General features: G+C 51.2%; 12 protein-coding genes across 12 annotated transcripts; 8 read left to right on the top strand and 4 right to left on the bottom strand.

Annotated features, from left to right (window-relative positions):
- Window positions 1-559: 559 nt before the first annotated feature.
- On the bottom strand, window positions 560-2,667 carry B0T23DRAFT_435829 (voltage-dependent anion channel). The gene is made up of 2 exons (XM_062840545.1): window positions 2,366-2,667; window positions 560-2,300 (listed from the first exon to the last, which is right to left on the bottom strand). The coding sequence occupies exons 1-2, from the start codon at window positions 2,623-2,625 to the stop codon at window positions 1,034-1,036; spliced, it is 1,527 nt and encodes a 508-aa protein (XP_062697969.1). The 5' UTR covers window positions 2,626-2,667; the 3' UTR covers window positions 560-1,033.
- A 49-nt stretch (window positions 2,668-2,716) lies between these two features.
- On the bottom strand, window positions 2,717-3,908 carry B0T23DRAFT_372029 (tubby C-terminal-like domain-containing protein). Its single transcript, XM_062836699.1, has 2 exons — window positions 3,430-3,908; window positions 2,717-3,331 (listed from the first exon to the last, which is right to left on the bottom strand). Exons 1-2 carry the CDS (start codon window positions 3,755-3,757, stop codon window positions 3,054-3,056), a joined length of 606 nt encoding a protein of 201 aa, XP_062697968.1. The 5' UTR covers window positions 3,758-3,908; the 3' UTR covers window positions 2,717-3,053.
- Window positions 3,909-4,635: 727 nt separating this feature from the next.
- On the top strand, window positions 4,636-5,250 carry B0T23DRAFT_372027 (uncharacterized protein). Its single transcript, XM_062836698.1, has one exon. It carries the CDS (start codon window positions 4,644-4,646, stop codon window positions 4,914-4,916), a length of 273 nt encoding a protein of 90 aa, XP_062697967.1. The 5' UTR covers window positions 4,636-4,643; the 3' UTR covers window positions 4,917-5,250.
- A 761-nt stretch (window positions 5,251-6,011) lies between these two features.
- B0T23DRAFT_401776 (uncharacterized protein) lies at window positions 6,012-6,431 on the top strand (the record flags this gene model as incomplete). Its single annotated transcript, XM_062838607.1, has 1 exon — window positions 6,012-6,431. One exon carries the CDS (start codon window positions 6,012-6,014, stop codon window positions 6,429-6,431), a length of 420 nt encoding a protein of 139 aa, XP_062697966.1.
- Window positions 6,432-7,427: 996 nt separating this feature from the next.
- Window positions 7,428-7,823, top strand: B0T23DRAFT_308587 (uncharacterized protein; the record flags this gene model as incomplete). The annotated part of the gene is made up of 1 exon (XM_062834478.1): window positions 7,428-7,823. The coding sequence occupies one exon, from the start codon at window positions 7,428-7,430 to the stop codon at window positions 7,821-7,823; it is 396 nt and encodes a 131-aa protein (XP_062697965.1).
- Window positions 7,824-8,569: 746 nt separating this feature from the next.
- B0T23DRAFT_331352 (uncharacterized protein) lies at window positions 8,570-9,281 on the top strand (the record flags this gene model as incomplete). The annotated part of the gene is made up of 2 exons (XM_062835726.1): window positions 8,570-8,605; window positions 8,679-9,281. 2 exons carry the CDS (start codon window positions 8,570-8,572, stop codon window positions 9,225-9,227), a joined length of 585 nt encoding a protein of 194 aa, XP_062697964.1. The 3' UTR covers window positions 9,228-9,281.
- A 499-nt stretch (window positions 9,282-9,780) lies between these two features.
- B0T23DRAFT_305769 (uncharacterized protein) lies at window positions 9,781-10,222 on the top strand (the record flags this gene model as incomplete). The annotated part of the gene is made up of 2 exons (XM_062834330.1): window positions 9,781-10,016; window positions 10,120-10,222. 2 exons carry the CDS (start codon window positions 9,781-9,783, stop codon window positions 10,220-10,222), a joined length of 339 nt encoding a protein of 112 aa, XP_062697963.1.
- A 560-nt stretch (window positions 10,223-10,782) lies between these two features.
- Window positions 10,783-11,145, top strand: B0T23DRAFT_307986 (uncharacterized protein; the record flags this gene model as incomplete). Its single annotated transcript, XM_062834452.1, has 2 exons — window positions 10,783-11,007; window positions 11,095-11,145. The coding sequence occupies 2 exons, from the start codon at window positions 10,783-10,785 to the stop codon at window positions 11,143-11,145; spliced, it is 276 nt and encodes a 91-aa protein (XP_062697962.1).
- A 233-nt stretch (window positions 11,146-11,378) lies between these two features.
- B0T23DRAFT_40583 (uncharacterized protein) lies at window positions 11,379-12,200 on the top strand. The gene is made up of 2 exons (XM_062839055.1): window positions 11,379-11,564; window positions 11,625-12,200. Exon 2 carries the CDS (start codon window positions 11,716-11,718, stop codon window positions 12,112-12,114), a length of 399 nt encoding a protein of 132 aa, XP_062697961.1. The 5' UTR covers window positions 11,379-11,564; window positions 11,625-11,715; the 3' UTR covers window positions 12,115-12,200.
- Window positions 12,201-13,709: 1,509 nt separating this feature from the next.
- Window positions 13,710-14,216, top strand: B0T23DRAFT_401772 (uncharacterized protein; the record flags this gene model as incomplete). Its single annotated transcript, XM_062838606.1, has 1 exon — window positions 13,710-14,216. The coding sequence occupies one exon, from the start codon at window positions 13,710-13,712 to the stop codon at window positions 14,214-14,216; it is 507 nt and encodes a 168-aa protein (XP_062697960.1).
- A 1,445-nt stretch (window positions 14,217-15,661) lies between these two features.
- Window positions 15,662-16,550, bottom strand: B0T23DRAFT_450949 (uncharacterized protein; the record flags this gene model as incomplete). Its single annotated transcript, XM_062841106.1, has 2 exons — window positions 15,662-16,450; window positions 16,514-16,550. The coding sequence occupies 2 exons, from the start codon at window positions 16,548-16,550 to the stop codon at window positions 15,759-15,761; spliced, it is 729 nt and encodes a 242-aa protein (XP_062697959.1). The 3' UTR covers window positions 15,662-15,758.
- Window positions 16,551-17,232: 682 nt separating this feature from the next.
- B0T23DRAFT_372018 (uncharacterized protein) lies at window positions 17,233-18,116 on the bottom strand. Its single transcript, XM_062836697.1, has one exon. The coding sequence runs from the start codon at window positions 17,704-17,706 to the stop codon at window positions 17,389-17,391; it is 318 nt and encodes a 105-aa protein (XP_062697958.1). The 5' UTR covers window positions 17,707-18,116; the 3' UTR covers window positions 17,233-17,388.
- Between the last annotated feature and the right edge of the window lie 48 nt (window positions 18,117-18,164).

The following is an 18,164-nucleotide window of genomic DNA, read 5'->3' as shown; positions in this document are numbered from 1 at the left end:
TCTTAATAACCTAAGACTCGAACAATGCTCTGGGGAGATGTGTTTGCGGCTCGTGCCGGCCGGTGTTTGCTGTCTGTTGGGCCGTCTTCTTTCTTGCAGTCGCGGGACACAGATTAAACGTTGAGATGTCCCGTGGTCTCGATCCTTGTGGAATGTTTGTCCCTTGTTTGTTTCAAAGCTAGCAGCTAACGCTCCTGTCTTTATACCGCGTTGATAGTTCAAAGTCCCAGGCGTCTTCATGCTCGTACCTCTTGGCATCTCGTTCCTTCGAAGCATGTGTCGTCCTGCGCTCTCGTTGGTTCCCAACACAACGGAAACTTCAAGGGAATAATTACAGGCAACACGTGGAATGCGGCACGGATGGGTCCGACTGGGAATGCACGAAACAACTGCGAGGTCTGATACCTCTAATGCTCATAAGCGCTTACAGTCACCTCCGCCTTCGGCCACCATGACTGTTGAAGACGGCGGGGTCTTACTAGTTGTAGTCTAACAATAGCCCCGAACTCACCAACTTTCCATGTCGTTCATACTAATGCTCCTTCAGTGATAGTACTGACACCGTTGGTAAAAGATCTCATCCCAAGAAGTCGGACGGTGGATGTCGCAAAGTTCGCTTATCATGATATGTGCCCCATTGTCGAGGCGGAGTCGAGAACGGTGGACCGTGAGTGGTGCAACAGCCGACAGACGAGCGGAAGGAATACGGCGCTAAGAGAGAAAAGGCGCTGATTGACGGAGTTCGTGACCGGCGTCGGGCATTTCGGAAGAGATAGGCAAGGTGCAAAAGTGGAAGCCTAGAGCTTCCCCTATATGCTGTGGAGTGATTTGTCACAGCTTTTCGGAGCATAACACCCGTCGCGCATTTTATCATCAAAACACTTTGAGATTGCCAAAAAGATGGCAGAATGTCTCGCTTCATTGTCTGTTGGCCCCAATCCTCAAGGATCGAAGTTAGAAAGAACCATGGCCCGGCGGATCTCACCTCCCGATCCTCTTCCTTCCGCTGGTGGATTTCTCGCCATCTCACTCGCTACTCCTGTTCGAGCGAAGCCATGAACGTTGTACTCACCAACTGCTTCATGCACAGGACAAGATTGACGAGAAGAGAAGCAGCTGCGGCCATCACCAACACGCAAGTGACAATGCCAAAGAAGGATGAGTTCAACTCTGACTTGAACTGCACCGTGGAAAGCGCCAACGCCGCCACCGGGATGACAGTATCGCTGCATTGCCCCTTCCATGACAGTCTTCTGTGGATGGCAAAGCTCACGAATGCCACAAGAGAGACAATAAGCCAGAGAGCGGCCAAGCCGAGGAGGAGCAAGGCCAAGAGGGTGCATACCACGTGAGCAACCTGCGCCGTAGCAGGCGTGTCGAACAGGTTACCACTTGAACTTCTTTGGGTGTCGTCGTCACCGAGAATAGCACTGACGTCCTCCACTGCTCTTCCGAGCATCTGTACCGCCGCGGCACAAACACTCGCCGACCCCATCATCCACAAGGAAATCTTGATCAAGTGAACGGACGCCCATCCTTCCACCTGTACCATTTCCTGCTGCAGCACCGCAAACAGGAATAGCGTCGTGAAGAGCGCCACTCCTTCTACACACAACGACAACACCAGCACCGGAGTCGCCATGCCCACTGATAACGTTCCCAACCTCACCAACACCGACACCAACAGTCCTCCCACTAACGCCAACAACCCCATCCCAAAAGCAGAAGTCAGCATACATCCCGGCAACGCCACCCTCACCTCATCTGCTTCCTCTCTTCCACCATCAAGTCCCTTCCTCAACACCCACCGCTCACTCTGCCCTCCCACCAACCCCATTAAAACCCCCATCACAAACACCATCGTCCCCGTCATCCACACCACCCCAACCCACCACATCACATAAGCAATCATCGTCAACACACGTTTCCTCAGCTCTTTTTCCCCTCCTCCATCAGCATTCCCCTTTCCACTCCAATGCTCAGCCTGAAGCCGGTCATCACCATACCCAGCAAGAAACACAGCAAAAGCCACCAACGTAAGCCACGCCATCGGCCAATAAGCGAGTGACCCCAGTTTTGCGGCATTAGAAGTTAATTCATGGCATAGCTGGCGCGGTCTAGTACAGCACTTGGAATGAACCAAGGAGCAGCAGAGCATGAGCAGCGCAAAAAGAATGAAAAGAACAACGTCGGTGATGAAGAGGGCGGTGGTGAGGGTGGTCAGGCCGTGGAAGCGGTAAGGGGGCGGGAGGAGGAAGAGGATGAGGGAGAGGAGACCGAGGGATGTGGGCCATGTGAATCTCTCTGGCGTTAGCTTTGATATGTGGGAAGGAATGGGAAGGGAGTGATGTGATGGTAAACGTACCGTAATAGACCGCAGCTTTGGATGAGAATGTTGGATGGGCTGCGGGGACGCAAGTCCTTCCGCTGAGGCGCCGTGAACGGCTCGGCGGTTGCGTGATGTGGGCGCCGGTGTCGCTTGCGCAAGATCTTTCGTCGCTCGGGACTCGGGGTTGGCTCGTTTATGAGGGTGTCCCCGAAGAACTCGGAGATCTTGGAGCTGGGGCGCGCGGCCGCATCGAGTACGATTGGGATGACGCCCTCCTGCTTTTTGACGCTGTACATGATGCTTGATGTGCAAGTAGAGGTGTTGATGCCCGGCAAAACACAAGCAGGGCGGAAGGCTTGCATGTGCGTTTTGCATGCCTACAGTAGGTAGGTGAGGAACTGTTGATCGTCCAACGTCATGATGAGTGATTTGACTGTAATACACAAGGGAAGTCTTAGCGGTTGGTCTGTGCCGCCGCAACATCTTGATCTGATCCTTGAACCATGCATAGACGGCAATGAAGGGGCTCACGATGATAGTTCGAAAGTAAACGATCTCCAAAACTGTATTCGTTCTGGTGGGTGTGATACAGCATCCAGCCAATATACCGAACAACCATCTACCACTATCCAAGAAAGAAAAAGCCAAAAATCGAAGGCCATCCAAAAAAAGGGTATCCAAAACAAAAGATTCCTTCATAAAACATAAAAAACACTGTCAAAGTCTAACAGCAGCCCTCGTTCTTCATCTCATCCAAGCAGATGCACAGCGCCGAAATCAGAGCCATGTCCACACCCGGCGCCACGGTCACCTCGTATGTCTGCTGACCGAAGAGCAGCTCACCGGAGTTGAGGAGTTTGCGTCGGATCATGGCGACGACGGCGCCCGTGCTGTCATCCACGATCTCGCCGCTGGTGTCGAGGAAGTTGCCCTTCAGCTTGAGGACGGTGGTCCGGCCCGAATTCGGGTTGGTGACGGTTGCTGTGGCTTTGGCGCCAAGGACTGTATCGGGTAAAAGGTATTAGTGTTGCTGTACATCAAGCAGGAACGGAAGTGGAAGCAAACATGTGGAAAGGCCGAGAAAAAGGGGCATCACTCACGAGTAAACAAGCCACTCCGCACCTCCAGCACTATAGCGCCATTCGCATCCTTAAGCGCGTACGTTGTGTGCAAGTGCATGTACTCCCTCCCCATCGTCCACAGATGTTGGTTGGTCAAGCTATCACTCGCCGTTTTCTTGGACCCGATCACCTTGCCCTGCACCTTAATGATGGGCTGGCCGGTCTCTTTCATCCGGATGTCGAAGCTGTCACCGGACAGCGACATGATTTTTTCCTTGAGGACAAGCGTGTTGAAGCCAGGTTGGGCAAAGTAGTTGCCAAAGACGCCGATTTTTTGGGGGACGGGAGGGAGGGCGACGGTGGTCATCTTGGTGGTGGTGTTGTATTGTAGGGCGCTTTAGGGGTAATTGTTAGTGGGTTGTAGGGGTCAGGTGCTGTGGTGGTTACTGTGGTAACGGTGGGTTTGTTTGCAAACAAAACTTCGAGATATCAGTTCGATGAAGATGCAAAAAAGAATGAACAAAATAACACTGTGGAAGCTGCGACCAGAGGGCCGTTTTATCTTCTTGGGGAATCCATCCATGATGAACCTCACTGACGGCCAACAGCGAACCAGACATTGTCGATGATCCTTGACGTTGTGACCAGCAGCAATTTGCGCGATGCCTTCTTTGGGTGTTGGTGCAATGGGCAGTGCTGTCCGTCTGCGCCGCCTTGGCGCCATCACTGCCCAGAAAATGGAGCATAATATTGGGCTGGGGGAACCACTGGAATCTCTGGGCAGGCACACAGGGCTGAGATATTGTGTCATCTGTGGCGGTTTTGGCTGCCCGCCGCCCGGGATGTCATCCCCTAATCTTGGCAATGTCAGCAAGCGCATCAAGCGAACCAAAACACTCCAAGGACACTCAGCAATACGTCGAGAATAACGACATACAACTTACTCGCAAAGCATTGAGTCGTAGGGAAAATGTGTGGCAAGTCCCATCGGATACCAGCTTGTAGATTTCGAGTTGACCGCGCTAAGAAATTGGCTATCGTTGCCGCCATCAGACAGCCGTAAGCGCGAAGGACATGTCCCAACCCCTGAACCCGGGATCCGCACCCATTCGATGCTATAATGCATGTCGGTTCCCGGCACAGCCCGTATAACCACCTGTCAGCCCAACCACGTCTGACAACGGGGACATCGAGGATTGGAGGAAACGCACAACGTGATTTCGAAAAACGTCCAGGCGACGATCTTGTCTTCAATGTGTCGTGGTGGTGCAAAACACCGCCAGGTCCCCGGAGATCCATCAAGAGTTCCAGGATCCAAAATCCTGCGGAAACGGCGGCTCTGCGCCCAAAAACCTGTCTTTTGGAGAACTGAATTGACGATAACTCTTAACTGGCGGTTAGACCATCTGGTCCCCTCCCGTCCAGGAACAGTAGAAGCCATCAGCCCCGCCATCATCCAGGGCCGAATCGAGGATATGGTTCTCCACCTCCGCCATAACCTGCAATGGTATAGGCCTGAGAACTGAGAATCGCCTAAAGGATCTGCTCCCCTTCATCGATGTCGGTGCGATCGAGGAGCAAGGGGTCTTGGCCATACCGAAATGGACGGCTCAGAAGGTTCACAACAGGATGCTGAAGAACAACGTCCAGGCACGGCCGGAGTTGAAAGGCAAGCTGGTGCCCACCATGCATGATTGGGACGCTCGAGATCGCTGGGGATAACGCGAAAAGCATTTTCATCGAATCGTGTCTTGCTTGCTGTCCGGTAGCGGCCGGAGAGGCGGTGGCGCTTCGGTCGGACGACTATGACAACGTAGGGGGGAGGGCGATTGACAATGCGTCGGACGTATTCTTTGCAACATCATGCTAATGTTGAAAAGCTGAAAGTCTTGGATCTGAGTGTAGGAGAGCGGTTACTATCGTCGCAGGATCAGTTAGAAACGCCGTTGCGGAGGATGGTGTGGTGGTTTTTGCCGCCAAAATTGGCGGAGTTCTGTTTGGGAGGGCTGTTTAAGCTGGCGTCGTTTGTGAACGAGTAAATGGAGGCTTTTGGAGGTGAGATCTTCTTGTCGTTTTTGAACGCACAAGAGTTTTGTTTGACCGTATAAAGGAAGGGGGGGAAGAGGTGAGAAGTTGCGAGATGATGCTAGATTGGCGTGTGAAAGGTTGAAGAAGGCAATTCCTCCCAGAAGTGTTGTTGCGGAGGAGTTTCGAGAACTTTGGGGGTTTTGACCCATCAAATTTGCTGACTTTGTGGTGGTAAGGGCACATTGCCGGCCGGTGGCAGAATGTGAAAGTTACAGTTTCGTGAAACTTTGCTGTAAACAAACGGCTCTTCAAACACCTCCTCCCTGCCTGGTCCTTCTTCTCCTTCCCGCTTTCTCCCTCACGTTATTTTTCTCAAAATCAACCATCGCGTCAAGGTTGCCCTTTCACCCCCGCCTTCGTAAAGATCCCTCTACAACATAACATCAAGCCTTCCTTTCTCTCGGCCCATCTGGGTCTTGTTAGCCCGTTCGTTCTTCGCTCGCCATCGCGTAAGTCGTCGCGTCCATCCACTGGAACTGAGTGTACTGACAATGAAAAGTGAGGTAGAGCTCAGACAGCTCACAACGCCCAACATGACCAAATACACCGCGGAGTATATGCTCGCCCAGGTCAAGGACAATGTCGAAATCACCGATCCCACCTTGGAGGCCCTCAAGCTTTATCCCATCCCGGAGCTCGAGACGGATCTGTCCAACCACGTTGAGTGGGAGCGTGCGTTGGACTTCCACCTTCAGTACTATGGCCTGGAGGTGTTGGTTCGTTCTATGAAGACTGAGTATCCGCACGGTCCTGGTCGCAACGACTTCAAGACGACAGACCACTGGCACCGCTGGCAGCGTCATTGCCTCCACGCATACTCGATTATCTACTCACAGGCCGCAAAGGTTTTTAAGGCGGGCGATCTGTGGAGCCGCTGGAACATGACCTCTTTTTGTCCTCATGTCCTCTATCACGCGATTAGCGAACACATATACGAGGAATGCTACTATTGAACCATCTCTCAGCAAGTGAGCTAGTCAGACATCTAACCAGACCAACCGACAACTAAGCATTGTGTGACGGAGATCGCCGATTTCTGCTAGGACTTGGGCAATGTAATAGCGGAGTTTTCACTTCCAGGTCAGAAACATGTCAGATGTCGCTTCAGGGGTTCAGGTCAGGCACTAAGCTCGCACAAGTTCGGTTCAACGGTCAGTGGTCACTTGCGGAGGGAATTGTTCCTGGTGGTAACAATGAACATGGGAAGAAGCTCAACTCAATTGACCAGGCGGTTGAAGAGTGGAAGGGGGCTTCTCTTGATGGTGATGGGGTGAGCCAAAGCCATGGTTGGAAGGGGGAAAGAGTACGTAATAACCGCAGTCACAAATAGCTCCTGTTGACCAGAATGGACCGGTTGTTGCCACATTCTTCCTCAATGCAGGATGAGCATCGTGTTACCTTTCTTGCGGGTATTTCATGGCCCATTCCTTCCTCCATTCACTTTCCATCTGTGGACGCGACGTCATGGTCCCCTTCAGTGTGCCTTCCTAAATCACTCTTCAGTAGAGGTAATCAATGGCTCCTCCTGTGTTGACACTTGTAGGCGGCCGGCAGTCCGAACCAACCCCGCGGGACGGCGGACACATCTCCATGACAACGAACCCCTCCAGTCCCCATCCACCACCATGACCATTCACTGTGAAAGAAATTCTCTGCTCGTTTGTTTACAAGAAAGGTAATAACTCAACTTTGGGTGGCCCAGTCCTTTCCTCTTCCGCATCACTCGTGTGCTGGACACCCCTTCAACTACCTCTAGGTATCGCGCTCCAGTATTCACTTCCACAACTCTCTGTCACGCAACGAAACAGCCATCCACGGAGTCCGTTGAGGTGAGATGTGAACTTCCTGTCTTGACTTGCATTTTTTTTTTCAGTTTTTATTCCTTTATCGACTCGCACCAAAATCTACTTGCTGACATCTGAAATCCCGTCCAGATCTTGACAATCACCATGATCTCAGCACCGCAAATTATTTCACTGTCTGAGCCCAGCCACCCGCTCAATCTCATACCGATTCCCGAGCTGAAGGCGGATATGTCAAACTTCGGGCAGTGGGACCACGCTGTGACGTTCCATCTACGGATTCACAATTTGTTGGATCATGTCACTCCTTTCGCCCTGAAGGAGCCGACTACGGAGGAAGAGCGCCACGCCCAGGAGACTCACTCCCTGCATGCCTATTCTCTCATCGCCTCGAAGATCGAGAGAATCGGCCCCGAGTTCGCAAAGTATTTCGGGAGACAGTTATTCACCGACCAGCCGCACTGCTTTCACTTCAACCCGGGAAAACTTTGGGCCGACATTCATTTGTTGGGCCGCAATACTCTTTTCCCTCGTACCTCGTAGATTGGAAAAATCGCCAACCCAAAGTTACAGTAGGAGTACAGAGATACAGGAGTACACCATGGCGGGTTGCAATCCACAGAGCTTGCCTGAATCGACCAAGAGGACGCCAGCAGCTTTGATAATTCGGCTCAACAAGAACCGGGTGGCTTCTAATTCTCCGACGATGGAAATTCCAGATTCCAAGGGGACCGGAATACAATGCTTATTGGCTGAAGAAGACCTGTAGGAGGCAATGATGGCAAGGGTGGACTGTTACAGGTTTTGTGATGGCAGCAGAAATTTGGGCGAACATTGTAATCCGGTGAATTGGTATCTGTTTTATTAGGCGCTTTTTGTTAGACACCAGGCTGCTACAGCGAGGCCAGGTACAGTGGGTTTTGTTTCGACCTTCCAACAAGCATGTTTATCCCAAGAAAAGGGTATGATAGGTCCTCCTGACATAAAGCCTCTCTTATCTACCTATGCGCGGACACTTGCCCATTACTGATTTGAACTATGACTTGTCCATTGCCTGCCTTTGTCCATGTGTGCCTGGTAAACTCTAGAAAACCGCCCACCATTTTCAGGCAGAGTTCTCTCCGCTGTTGCCAGAAGTGAACAGAAGAAAAGAACCAAAGCAACCCGGGTATTTAACTACACGCCATCGCAGCCCCAGGCAATTCATTAACCTACCTTACTTAGGTACGTACCCTTGACACTAGACCTTCCTCTATTGCCCATCACTTTTCACAATCGTCACGCACATCATGAACCCACAACCAGAGCCCTCGGCTATCCCCATCGTAAGCCTCCTGTTCTCCCTCCCAAGATCCTACAAGCATCAACCTCCTCACTGACCCCCCAACCCACCCACAGAGCCTCCTCTCCCGAGCTCCATCACCCCCGGGCCTCACAGACACCTCCTGGACCCCAGGAACCCACGACCCAGAAGACAAAGCCCTCGCCCTAATCCCCATCCCTCCCCTGAATCGAGACCTCTCCAACTACCAACAATGGGAACACGCGCTCTGGTTCCACATCGTCTACCATCGCCTCGTCGGTTTCCTCCTGCCGACAAGATACCCCCACCGAGAGTGTCCGGAAGCCGAAGATAAAGATAATTGGACACGCAAGGTGCTGCATACGTATGCGATTGTGTTTGCTAGTGTTGGAAGGGAGGTGTTGGAGGATATGGCGATGGATGGAGACCTAAGATTTGAGGTGTTTGGGGATAGGGATTATTGGGCGCCGGAGTTGATGGAGGGGGTGCAGAGGTATAAGGAGTTGGTTGAGGGGAGGATGGCGAGGGACTCAAATGAGGTGGATGAGATGGACGAGGCGGATGATGAGGATAATGAGAATGATGAGGATGAGTTGCTTGTCCAGTTGAGGATGTGGATGTTGGTGGATGGGGTGTTTGATTGAGGGTTGGAGGAGATAGGTTGGGGATTTGGGTTTGGGAAGGATAAGAGGGGGTGTTTGGCTGGTTGAGGAATGAGGCGTGATATTGAAGTGCATCAGATGGGAACTCGCTGCAACAGTAACATCACTTGCACGTGATTCGGGCTGTGACGTGAGAGGTAACGGATGTCATGCAGGACGTTGATGCCTGAATCCTGATACTACATCTCGGAAAGCAGGTACGGCGGTGAGGCACCTGCACCAAGCCGCATACAAACACCTGATATGGAGGTCTCCGACTGGATCTGCTTTCTTCCCCGCTCCAACCACGAATCTCTTCCTTTTAAACGCCCAGCGGCCACCTTTCACCAGTTTTCGTTCTCTCATTTCCCACTACGTCTTTCTAGTCTTTCACCTTCGCGACATCATCGAATCTCGAATTCGTCAGGTGTGCAAATCCTTCTCCCAAGCCGCCAAATCTCCTACTTCGATGCGTGTTGTGAGTGGGGCGGCATATCTGTTCCTTCAGTGAATGGCAAGTGAGCCGACCATCTCTAACGAAGGCGATCAGGTAAACATGAACAACACGAGAGAGCTTCCTCTTATCTCTACCCACTTGGACAATACTTTGGCTCTCAAGTTCATCCCTGTTGTTGAGCTACAGGAGACCTTCGCCAACTTTGAACAGTGGAAGCACTCTATTCGGTTCTACCTCCGGTACCATGGGCTTCTCCACTTCATTGAGGGCCACCAAGAAAGCCAACAAGAAAGCCAACTTTCCGACGACGAGTATCGCCAGCGTCGCTGCTTTGTGTATGCCCTCATTTGGAAGTCCTTTGTAGGGTATTACCGCCCGTCGTACTCCAGGAAAGAGCTGGAGCCACTCAGTAATGATCTGGAAAATGAGCTGTACCAGAACCACGAACATGATCCGAGGCAGCTCTGGAACATTCTTCAAAGCCGCCGCGATTCTATTCGGAACCCTCAAATTACAAGACGATGAAGGTCCAAGGTTATGAGTCCTAGCAGGATTCGTGTGAGGTTAGGCGGGAAAGGGTCCCTTCAGATTGCAGTTGGACTTGGGGTTAGGTAGATTGGAAGAAGTGGAACTCAATGCAGCGATTTGCAAAGAATAAGGTGTGAAAATCCAGGCGAGTGAGAATGCTCAATGCAACACAAGGGCAGGAGGTAACCTGGAGGCTAGAGCTTGCATGCTTACCTGAACCCGGACACTGCATACGATTGGGCTGCCGCGCGTACAAACTAGACCTCAAGAGGAATCCAGGTCATGGTACCGAGCCCGCAAAGTTCCGCATTTAAACGCCTTTCCCCGTTTACCTCCTCGTCCACCACAAACCCCTCTCTTTTCCACCTTTTACTGCGCCACAGCCCACTCAGCTTCTACTACTTGGCAATCTTCATCTTCCCATTAAGCCGCGTCGCCATTCTTTAAGATCTCTTTTCGTTCACTGTCGCGTAAGTCGCCGCGCACGCTCTTTATCTACCTCTACAGATATATCTAGCCGATCTCTGGAAGTTGCTAATGTCTAAAAGGCAACCTGGCAATGTACGTGTCAATATGAGCACCCTAGCCCAGCTGTCCGCCGGCCAGGAAGTAGACAGCACGATGGAATTAGCCCTCAAGTTCATTCCAATCATTGAGCTTCACGCCAACACCAGCAACTTCAACGAGTGGGAGCATTCCGTCCGCTTTTATCTGGACTACCACGGTCTTTACGGTTACATCGACCCCAACTATGAAATTCGATGCACTTCCGGTCCCATTCATCGCCATCGTTTGTTCGTGTATTCCGTCGTTTGTGAATCGGCCAAGGCAGTCTTTTCCCAACTAACCAAAGATCTGAGCAACAAGCTGTATGGAAACCACCAGCATGATCCGAAACTGCTGCTCGAGGTTCTTCATAATCACAGATCAATGTAGGTACAGTCTACAGAGTCTGAAGTATTGGAAGAATGTGATGACTGGCGATGAGGAGTTGTAGTTATGTAAGAATGTTTGAGATACCTACCTCTATATTCGCCAAGTGAAAGAGAAGCGAGATTAACTCTACACCAGAGGTAAATACAGGTATTTGACGGAAATGCAAGTGAAGAGCGGGAAGTACGTATGTAGTGAACGGGTGCCAAGACACAGCCGGTCATCAGGTACCTTAATTACGCCCTCGTTTGTGTTTCCTCCCCCACCACAAACTTCTTCCTTCCATTCCACCAATTTCCACCTGTCATCGCCCCTCCTCAACCTTTACGCCGTTGAACCCTCAACCAGCCTCTGTGCCTGTCACCCATCCCTCGTTAAGTTCAAGATAAGCATCCCTCCGGCTTGTCCAAGTCATTCGTCGCGTAAGCTGCGTTCCGCGCTCCTCGTCGTTATCATCAGCGTTAACTGACATGAACGTAAAGTGAGCCAAATATCATTCCTGTCACCACCTCACATCACCAACTGCGCCGACCAGACAAACCAATAAGAGCACGATAAATTCTCGCGGCAATCATGGAAACATCGAGGGCACTCGAATTCGTCCCTCTACCCAAGCTCGGCATATACTCCAAGGATTTGTCAAATTTTCGTGCCTGGAAGCATGGCATTTGGTTCCATCTCAGCTACTACAAACTTGATGGTTTTCTTCGGGAGAATGAGAACGAAGATGAAGATGGAAATGTGACCGATAATTGGGAGCTAGACACCGACGAGGTCCGTCGTCGTCGCTTTCTCGCGTACTCCATCATCTGGTCTTCAGCCGAGAATGTTATCCCTTCCGTGGAGCTCACTTTGAACAAGAATCTGTGCGATGATCCTGAATTCGACCCTAAGAAGCTTTGGCAGCTCATTCTCGAATTCCACAAGATCCACTTCCCATCGGAGGACATGGAGGTTTCTTCTACAACCTAGCAGACTCACCCGATCACGGTGGAAGAAGGAAAAGTGACGGTTTTCAAGATACGAACTGGCAGTTTTCATGGTTATCGGCGCACTTTGGGTATTGTCCCTCTCGCTAATCGAACTTGGTCAACTCAGTCTTCTGCTAAAGTGTTCTGGTAATGCGAGGTTCGGAGAAGTTACGTCATGGGGTCTTCCTCGATGTCTTTGTTGCATGGGAAATATTTCGAGGAAACTGCCAAGGGAACACCCAGACATGAAGGACGGATTTACAACAGGACAAGAAGAATGACCACATGAAGAAGGAACACAGTGTTGAGACGTTCCAGGATACAGGGAATTCACGCAAGAATAAACGGAAGAGTAGCAAAACTCCCTCCACCAGCAGGACTTCCATCTTTGATGTGATTGCAAGCGTAAAATGTTTTGATCCTGATCTTTTCCCTTTGCGACATGTGAAAGAAAAACCTGCTGTGACTGCCTAACAACCGCACTTTTGGAAGGAGGGAACGAAGTGAATGGTAGATTATGACGGAAATAATGGCAGGTCGCACTTGACAATTCTAGGTGCCAGGGACCTACAATAATACAAGGAGGCCTCTTCCTTGCTCGCCTCAGCATGTCCCCAACTAGAACCTTCCGTTGCTTCGATTCTCACGCGTAAATACCAGGTCGCACTTGTCTACATTTGTACTTGGAAGTTTGCGTAGGCCACGACTGCCACACTGAGCGACACTGAGTGACAAGGGAGAACCTCAAGCGTGCACTCAGGTACCTACTGCGAAATCGGCACGGGTCCAGCTTTCCACAAAGAGCAGAACCTTTCCGCTCCCCAGGTCACTGGGACCGTATAAACTCAAGAGTACAAACCTTCCAGTACCTTCAGTAGCCAACTGAATGTAGTAGTGTGCCGGGGCAGAAAACGCGTGGGTATTTTCGTAGGTTGCAGCTGGTCTTGATTTCAATCCGGGTTTGGGCAGCCGAGCTTTTTTTGCTTTTTACCACCTCTTTTTGTTCTTCATCCTTTCGGCACTCATTGACACACTTTGTTTGGAATTGAGCCGGACTTAAAAGTGCCACCCCTCTGCTCTGCTCATACAACTCCTTCTCTTTTGCACAACCAGCGGCGTCATGTCATGAGAGTCTTTATTGGTTCCATCTTGAAGGGTTTCAGTACAATAAGTTCGCTGTTCAGGTCACTCATGTACCTACAAAACCTTTGCTAAAATGGCGAGTGAATGGTCTGATGGAACGATGGAAGGTGTTGGAAGTCTGTGCTCTCGATTCATATCCCCTTCACCAGACTTTAGCCGCCATTCACTGGCATTCTAACTCCTCCTGGTATTATTTCTAGGTCGCCCGGGCTTTGGCTCGTCTTTCCTCTTCCGTTACCTCTACAAGGTCCAGTCAGGACGATTTTCTGTCGCCGCTTTCCACCTCCAGAATCATAAGGACACAGCCGACTCTCAACTTCTACTCAACTTATTGAACCCCGCGACTACCCCATCGTTGCAGAACTTCGTCTCCCCGTGAGTCTGAACCCTCCCTTCATCATTCCGTTCCCTTTCTAACACCAACGCAAAGTCCCTAGAGGTACCCCCGTCACCATGGACCTAGACCTCCACGACCCCGACAACGACGCGCTCAGCCGCTTCCCCATCCCTCAACTCGCCCAAGACCTCAGCAACTACTACGCCTGGCAACACGCGCTCTACTTCCACCTGCGCTACCACGGCGTCTTTTACTTCATCACCGGCCACGAACAAAGCCGCTGGGACTTGCGCTGGCAGGCATGTGGTGAAGACGACGACGGGAATCCGAATCCGCCCACCAAGCACGACCGCAAGAACTACCAGCGTCGCAACATGCATGCGTACGCGATCCTGTTTTCGAAAATCGGAAGTATCGTCCCGGCGCTCCTGGCGGCTGGTTGGGATGGCGATAAGGATTCGTTTGGGTTTCGGACGGATTTGTTGTGGAATCGAGTCCAGGAGCTGAGGCAGCGGGAGCAGCAGGACAGGGACAGGGACAGGGATAGGGACAGGGCAGCTTCGCGTTTGGGTACGAACCATTCTATGTCGTCGCGCGCGATCAGTTTGACGGATGATGAGTGAGGTGCTACATGTAGCTCAGGTGGGTTGGAGGTTGCAGGGGACTCGCGGGATTGTCAGTGCACGTGAGGAGCGAAGGGGATGGATGCATTGCCCAGCAATGGACGACATCTAGCTACATCGTCGTTGTCCGAAGGGAGGGACTGTCACTTGTGGCGCTTGTAGGCGACTTTTGCTGGGGACAAATTGCCTGGAGTCATCAGCAGACCAGAAGATAGCTAGCTGCTTCCCTTACTTAGTACGGCGGAACCCAAGCTTTGTTGACTGTTCGTGTCCACCGCTATCAAAACCTTGTCAAGGTGGATGTTGTTGGTTCGTTATTCTTCTTGTACCTATAACTACCTCTACGTACCTCTAGATATTCTACTGTTTTCGGCCGTGTTCGTTCCCGCAGTAGTGCAGTAAGGGAATTTCTTCTAACCCTAACCCAAAGCTTTTCTACCACCAAAAAAATGCTTCCGTTACTGTACTACTGCGGGAACGAACACGCCCTTCGTTATACCATCCTCATCAATACCCTTAGGTCCTTCACCCCCATCCCTTCCTCGTCAAAACCGTCTCCAGCTTCAGCTATTAGCAACAGCCAACTAAATAAGCGTGAGATACGAGGATAAATGTCCAATTGATAAAGTGTAGCATGCATAAAGAAAGTACGGAGGAGGATGGAGCTGTGGACGGCGAGTAACTGCCTGCGGCGATGTGGTCTTGAGCAGACAGGGGCCCGGGAACAGGGTTCAAAGTGGGTTGGCGCTGTTAGGGAGTACGCTGGATCAAGAGCGTGAGTACTTCGCTTGAGAAGGACACTCATTTTTGCACAAATCAATGATACTTATAAATCTACCCAATCTTCCAACAGCCGTCTGGTCACTGTTAAAAATATCTGAGTAACTTCCAATACACCGTTCGAATGCGTGACTTGATGTTTCTGATGAGTGATTCTTTACAGTCAAGTACTGCCGCTCCAGGCATGCAGCGGGACCTTAACTTTGTGGAAGTAGTCCACTGATGACCAGCGCTACTCCGCTATTAATACTCGCACCAAACGTGGCAGCGACAGCGATAGTAACCCATCACTTCACATATCCATCATTCTGCCATGGTGAAGCAAGTTTGTTGCAGCTATCACTACTGGACGTAACGCTTCCCCTTTTATCGGATCTGACCAGGGGCACCCTTTGCTGTACAGCTGGCGGTTCAGAAAATGCCGTGTATTTTGTGAGCCTATAGGTGAACTTTTGGAGGTCCTTCTTTACCCGTTCAGTTTTAAGATGTCGCCTCTGGAAATCATCTGACGGGCCGCTTCTTCGCAAGTTCCAGACCAATGTTACGCCTCTGGCCTACAAGACAACTGCTGCTGTCGCAGGATACATCACCAACAAACGGTACCATGCCCCCGCACTAATATACGCTTCACTGTAATGTTAAAGAGCAAAATCTTTTTGACAATCCTGTGCACCATTTGTCCCTCCTTCATTACGACCAAGCCCGCGTGGCTTAAACATGAGCAGTTTCTTCGCGCAATAGCAAAGATGCGATCCGTGCCTACTACGCCACAGCAGACTCCTCAACAATCTCCAACATCTTCGCAAAGTCATCTCTGTCAAAAGCCTTCGAGGCATTCCACGTCTTGCTCCAATCGGTCAGCCATCTTCCCTGCACTTCCGTTAACCCCTGACTATAGACCCATTCGCGGTCATCATGCCCAAGGTCGTCCTCATCAATGTCTGCCTCCCTCATAGCCCTAGGGTGAACCTCAATGCCCAACGTGCGGAGACAACGGCGCATGAGGATGTACTCATGCTTCTCAAATTTGGCATCATCCTGAAGGTAACCGCAGTAGAACAAATGAAGCAGCATGCGGTCCTTGAGTGAATCTGAGCGCGTGCCCAACCTGATGTATCGGGTAATGTAATTCCACAACTCCTGGGGGTCGAAGTCGTAATCGTCATCGTACGCTCTCAGACCAGCGCTGAGCAGCTGCGGCATGGCCCATTTAATTCTGCTGTTGAGTATGGTGAAAGCTTGCGCGCGTCGTCTACGCCAAGAACCAGGAGACTCCACGTCGGAATTGGCCTGGCCCTTCTCGTGGGTTCCATCAATGAAGTCCAGCAGACCGTGATGGTTGAGATACAGTTGCACTGCATACTTCCACTCCTCGACGTCACAGGGGCCGATAAGCTGTGGAATAGGTGGGAGAAACTCCACATGCGGCGAGGTGTTACCACAAGGGCATCGGCCTGGAATGGGATTGGCGTCCCGTCAGTCCGCTGTCACTGTTGTGGAATGTGGAATAGACTTACTAGGTGAGGAACTGCCTGTCATTTGGTGATCCGACATGTTCGCGAAGGTCTATCGATGTGACTACGACAAGGCTTTCAGTGCTTCTCGAGCATACCTCTTGCGGAAAGGACGTCTGAATGTTGGGTGCTGATTGGGAAAGAATGGCCGTAATTGCGCCGTGAGGGGGTGACTGAACAGCAGGATCTGCGTGACAAATAGCACACTCCGAGGTTTCTCGTTTTCCGTTGTGGGAGAGGCAGGTATCGGAGGGCTAGAAGGCGACAACGAAAAGGGCTCGAGTCTGGAGGTGTCCAACAGAAGAGAAAATGGAAACTGGGCAGCCTAGTTAGGTATACCGGGAAGGGTGTACGTCAATGGGCAAGGCCAGTGAAGGCGGCCTAGGGCACAGACTTCCAACAGCAGGTCTTGGTGCGTACTGAGAGTGGAATTGAACAACCGAAGCCTTCGTATACCGTACTCACTTGCCGAGACCGCCGCGGATCGTGGACACGAAGCAGTCAAGATGTCCGTTGCTCGATATTGTGTGAAAGGAAGCGATAACACAAGAGGAGGAAAAAACGGGAAGTGAAGGGAGGAGGGGCGCGGGGAAAAGGTGGCGAAGTGCGGCAAAAAAAAAAAAAAAAAAAAAAAAAAAAAAAAAAAAAAAAAAAAATTAGGAGGGACGGTTAGGTGGAATTGTGGAAGGAGCGTTTGGCAAGTTACTGACCAGTTTGGAGGAAGGAACAGCTATACGGTGTGAGGATAAGGTACTACTTCTACCTTGTAAAGTTACAGACCACTCACTCGCCTCCCGTCTGAAAATGCAGCGCTATCTCACCTCAGGCAACACAGAAACCCAAGTCCTTGGTTCTCGCTATTGTTCCCACGAACACCATCAAAGGTCAATCCTCATATACCGATCAGTCGGTAAATGTCCCCCCACATAAACCGGACGCAGCTTCGGCGGTGCCCCCAGTTCTGTCAGATTATGTGGGAGTACCGCCCGATAACCGTGAAGATCCCGCACAGCCGGATACACACCGTCCCTCGCAGCACGCGGGTATCGATCCACGTGCTGCTGACGGGTGTAGACGAACATGTCTGACAGCTTCAGATATCTCAAGTCTTTCAGCTGTGGAAGACACGACAGCTTTTGATCTTGCCCGAACATCTTGACCCAGGCTGCATCGTCGGTTTTCCGAGATGCCATCATCTAACACCACCCAAAGTGCTGGAGCGTTTCTCGGTGCGCGAGCAGGATGGTGTTGATGTTGTGAATTTGGCTGAACCAGGTGCATGTGGAAACGACGCGAGGTTACTGGAAGCAAACGGCAGAGATAAAGTAAGGCAGATCAAGCGCCCATTAGCTGAACAACAGCCCAAAGTTTGGCATGGGGATTGACGCCATGAGCTGGGAGAACATTGGTGTTGCGATTGTCAGCTTTTGACGGCTTCGCACCTTGGCTGACCCGGTAGTGCCCACGACAGTATGGAAATAAAAATAAGACATGGTGCCATGGTAAGAGGAATGCGCCAAGTGACGGAGACGAAGCGAATTGAGGTAGGTCTCAAGAACAAAACAGCACTTTGGGAATGAACGCTCAGCTATTGAGTGTCGAGTGCGTGATGAATGTTGGAAGAAGAAATGGAAGAGGACGAGACGGGCGAAGA

This window comes from Neurospora hispaniola (genome assembly GCF_033458365.1).
Source record: "Neurospora hispaniola strain FGSC 10403 chromosome Unknown B0T23scaffold_1, whole genome shotgun sequence".
Classification (NCBI taxonomy): Eukaryota; Fungi; Ascomycota; class Sordariomycetes; order Sordariales; family Sordariaceae; genus Neurospora; species Neurospora hispaniola.
Note: the sequence above shows the minus strand (reverse complement) of the source record. Positions and strands in the feature narration are given on the sequence as shown.

What these genes read in the sequence shown, in the direction of transcription:
- B0T23DRAFT_372018 (XM_062836697.1), bottom strand. Translation starts at nt 17,706, where the DNA reads ATGATGGCATCTCGGAAAACCGACGATGCAGCCTGGGTCAAGATGTTC.
- B0T23DRAFT_40583 (XM_062839055.1), top strand. Translation starts at nt 11,716, where the DNA reads ATGGAAACATCGAGGGCACTCGAATTCGTCCCTCTACCCAAGCTCGGC.
- B0T23DRAFT_372029 (XM_062836699.1), bottom strand. Translation starts at nt 3,757, where the DNA reads ATGACCACCGTCGCCCTCCCTCCCGTCCCCCAAAAAATCGGCGTCTTT. An exon ending in GCGGAGTGGCTTGTTTACTC is followed by an intron (nt 3,332 to 3,429) that starts GTGAGTGATGCC and finishes TACCCGATACAG; the next exon opens with TCCTTGGCGCCAAAGCCACA.
- B0T23DRAFT_435829 (XM_062840545.1), bottom strand. Translation starts at nt 2,625, where the DNA reads ATGTACAGCGTCAAAAAGCAGGAGGGCGTCATCCCAATCGTACTCGAT. An exon ending in CAAAGCTGCGGTCTATTACG is followed by an intron (nt 2,301 to 2,365) that starts GTACGTTTACCA and finishes AACGCCAGAGAG; the next exon opens with ATTCACATGGCCCACATCCC.
- B0T23DRAFT_372027 (XM_062836698.1), top strand. Translation starts at nt 4,644, where the DNA reads ATGTGTCGTGGTGGTGCAAAACACCGCCAGGTCCCCGGAGATCCATCA.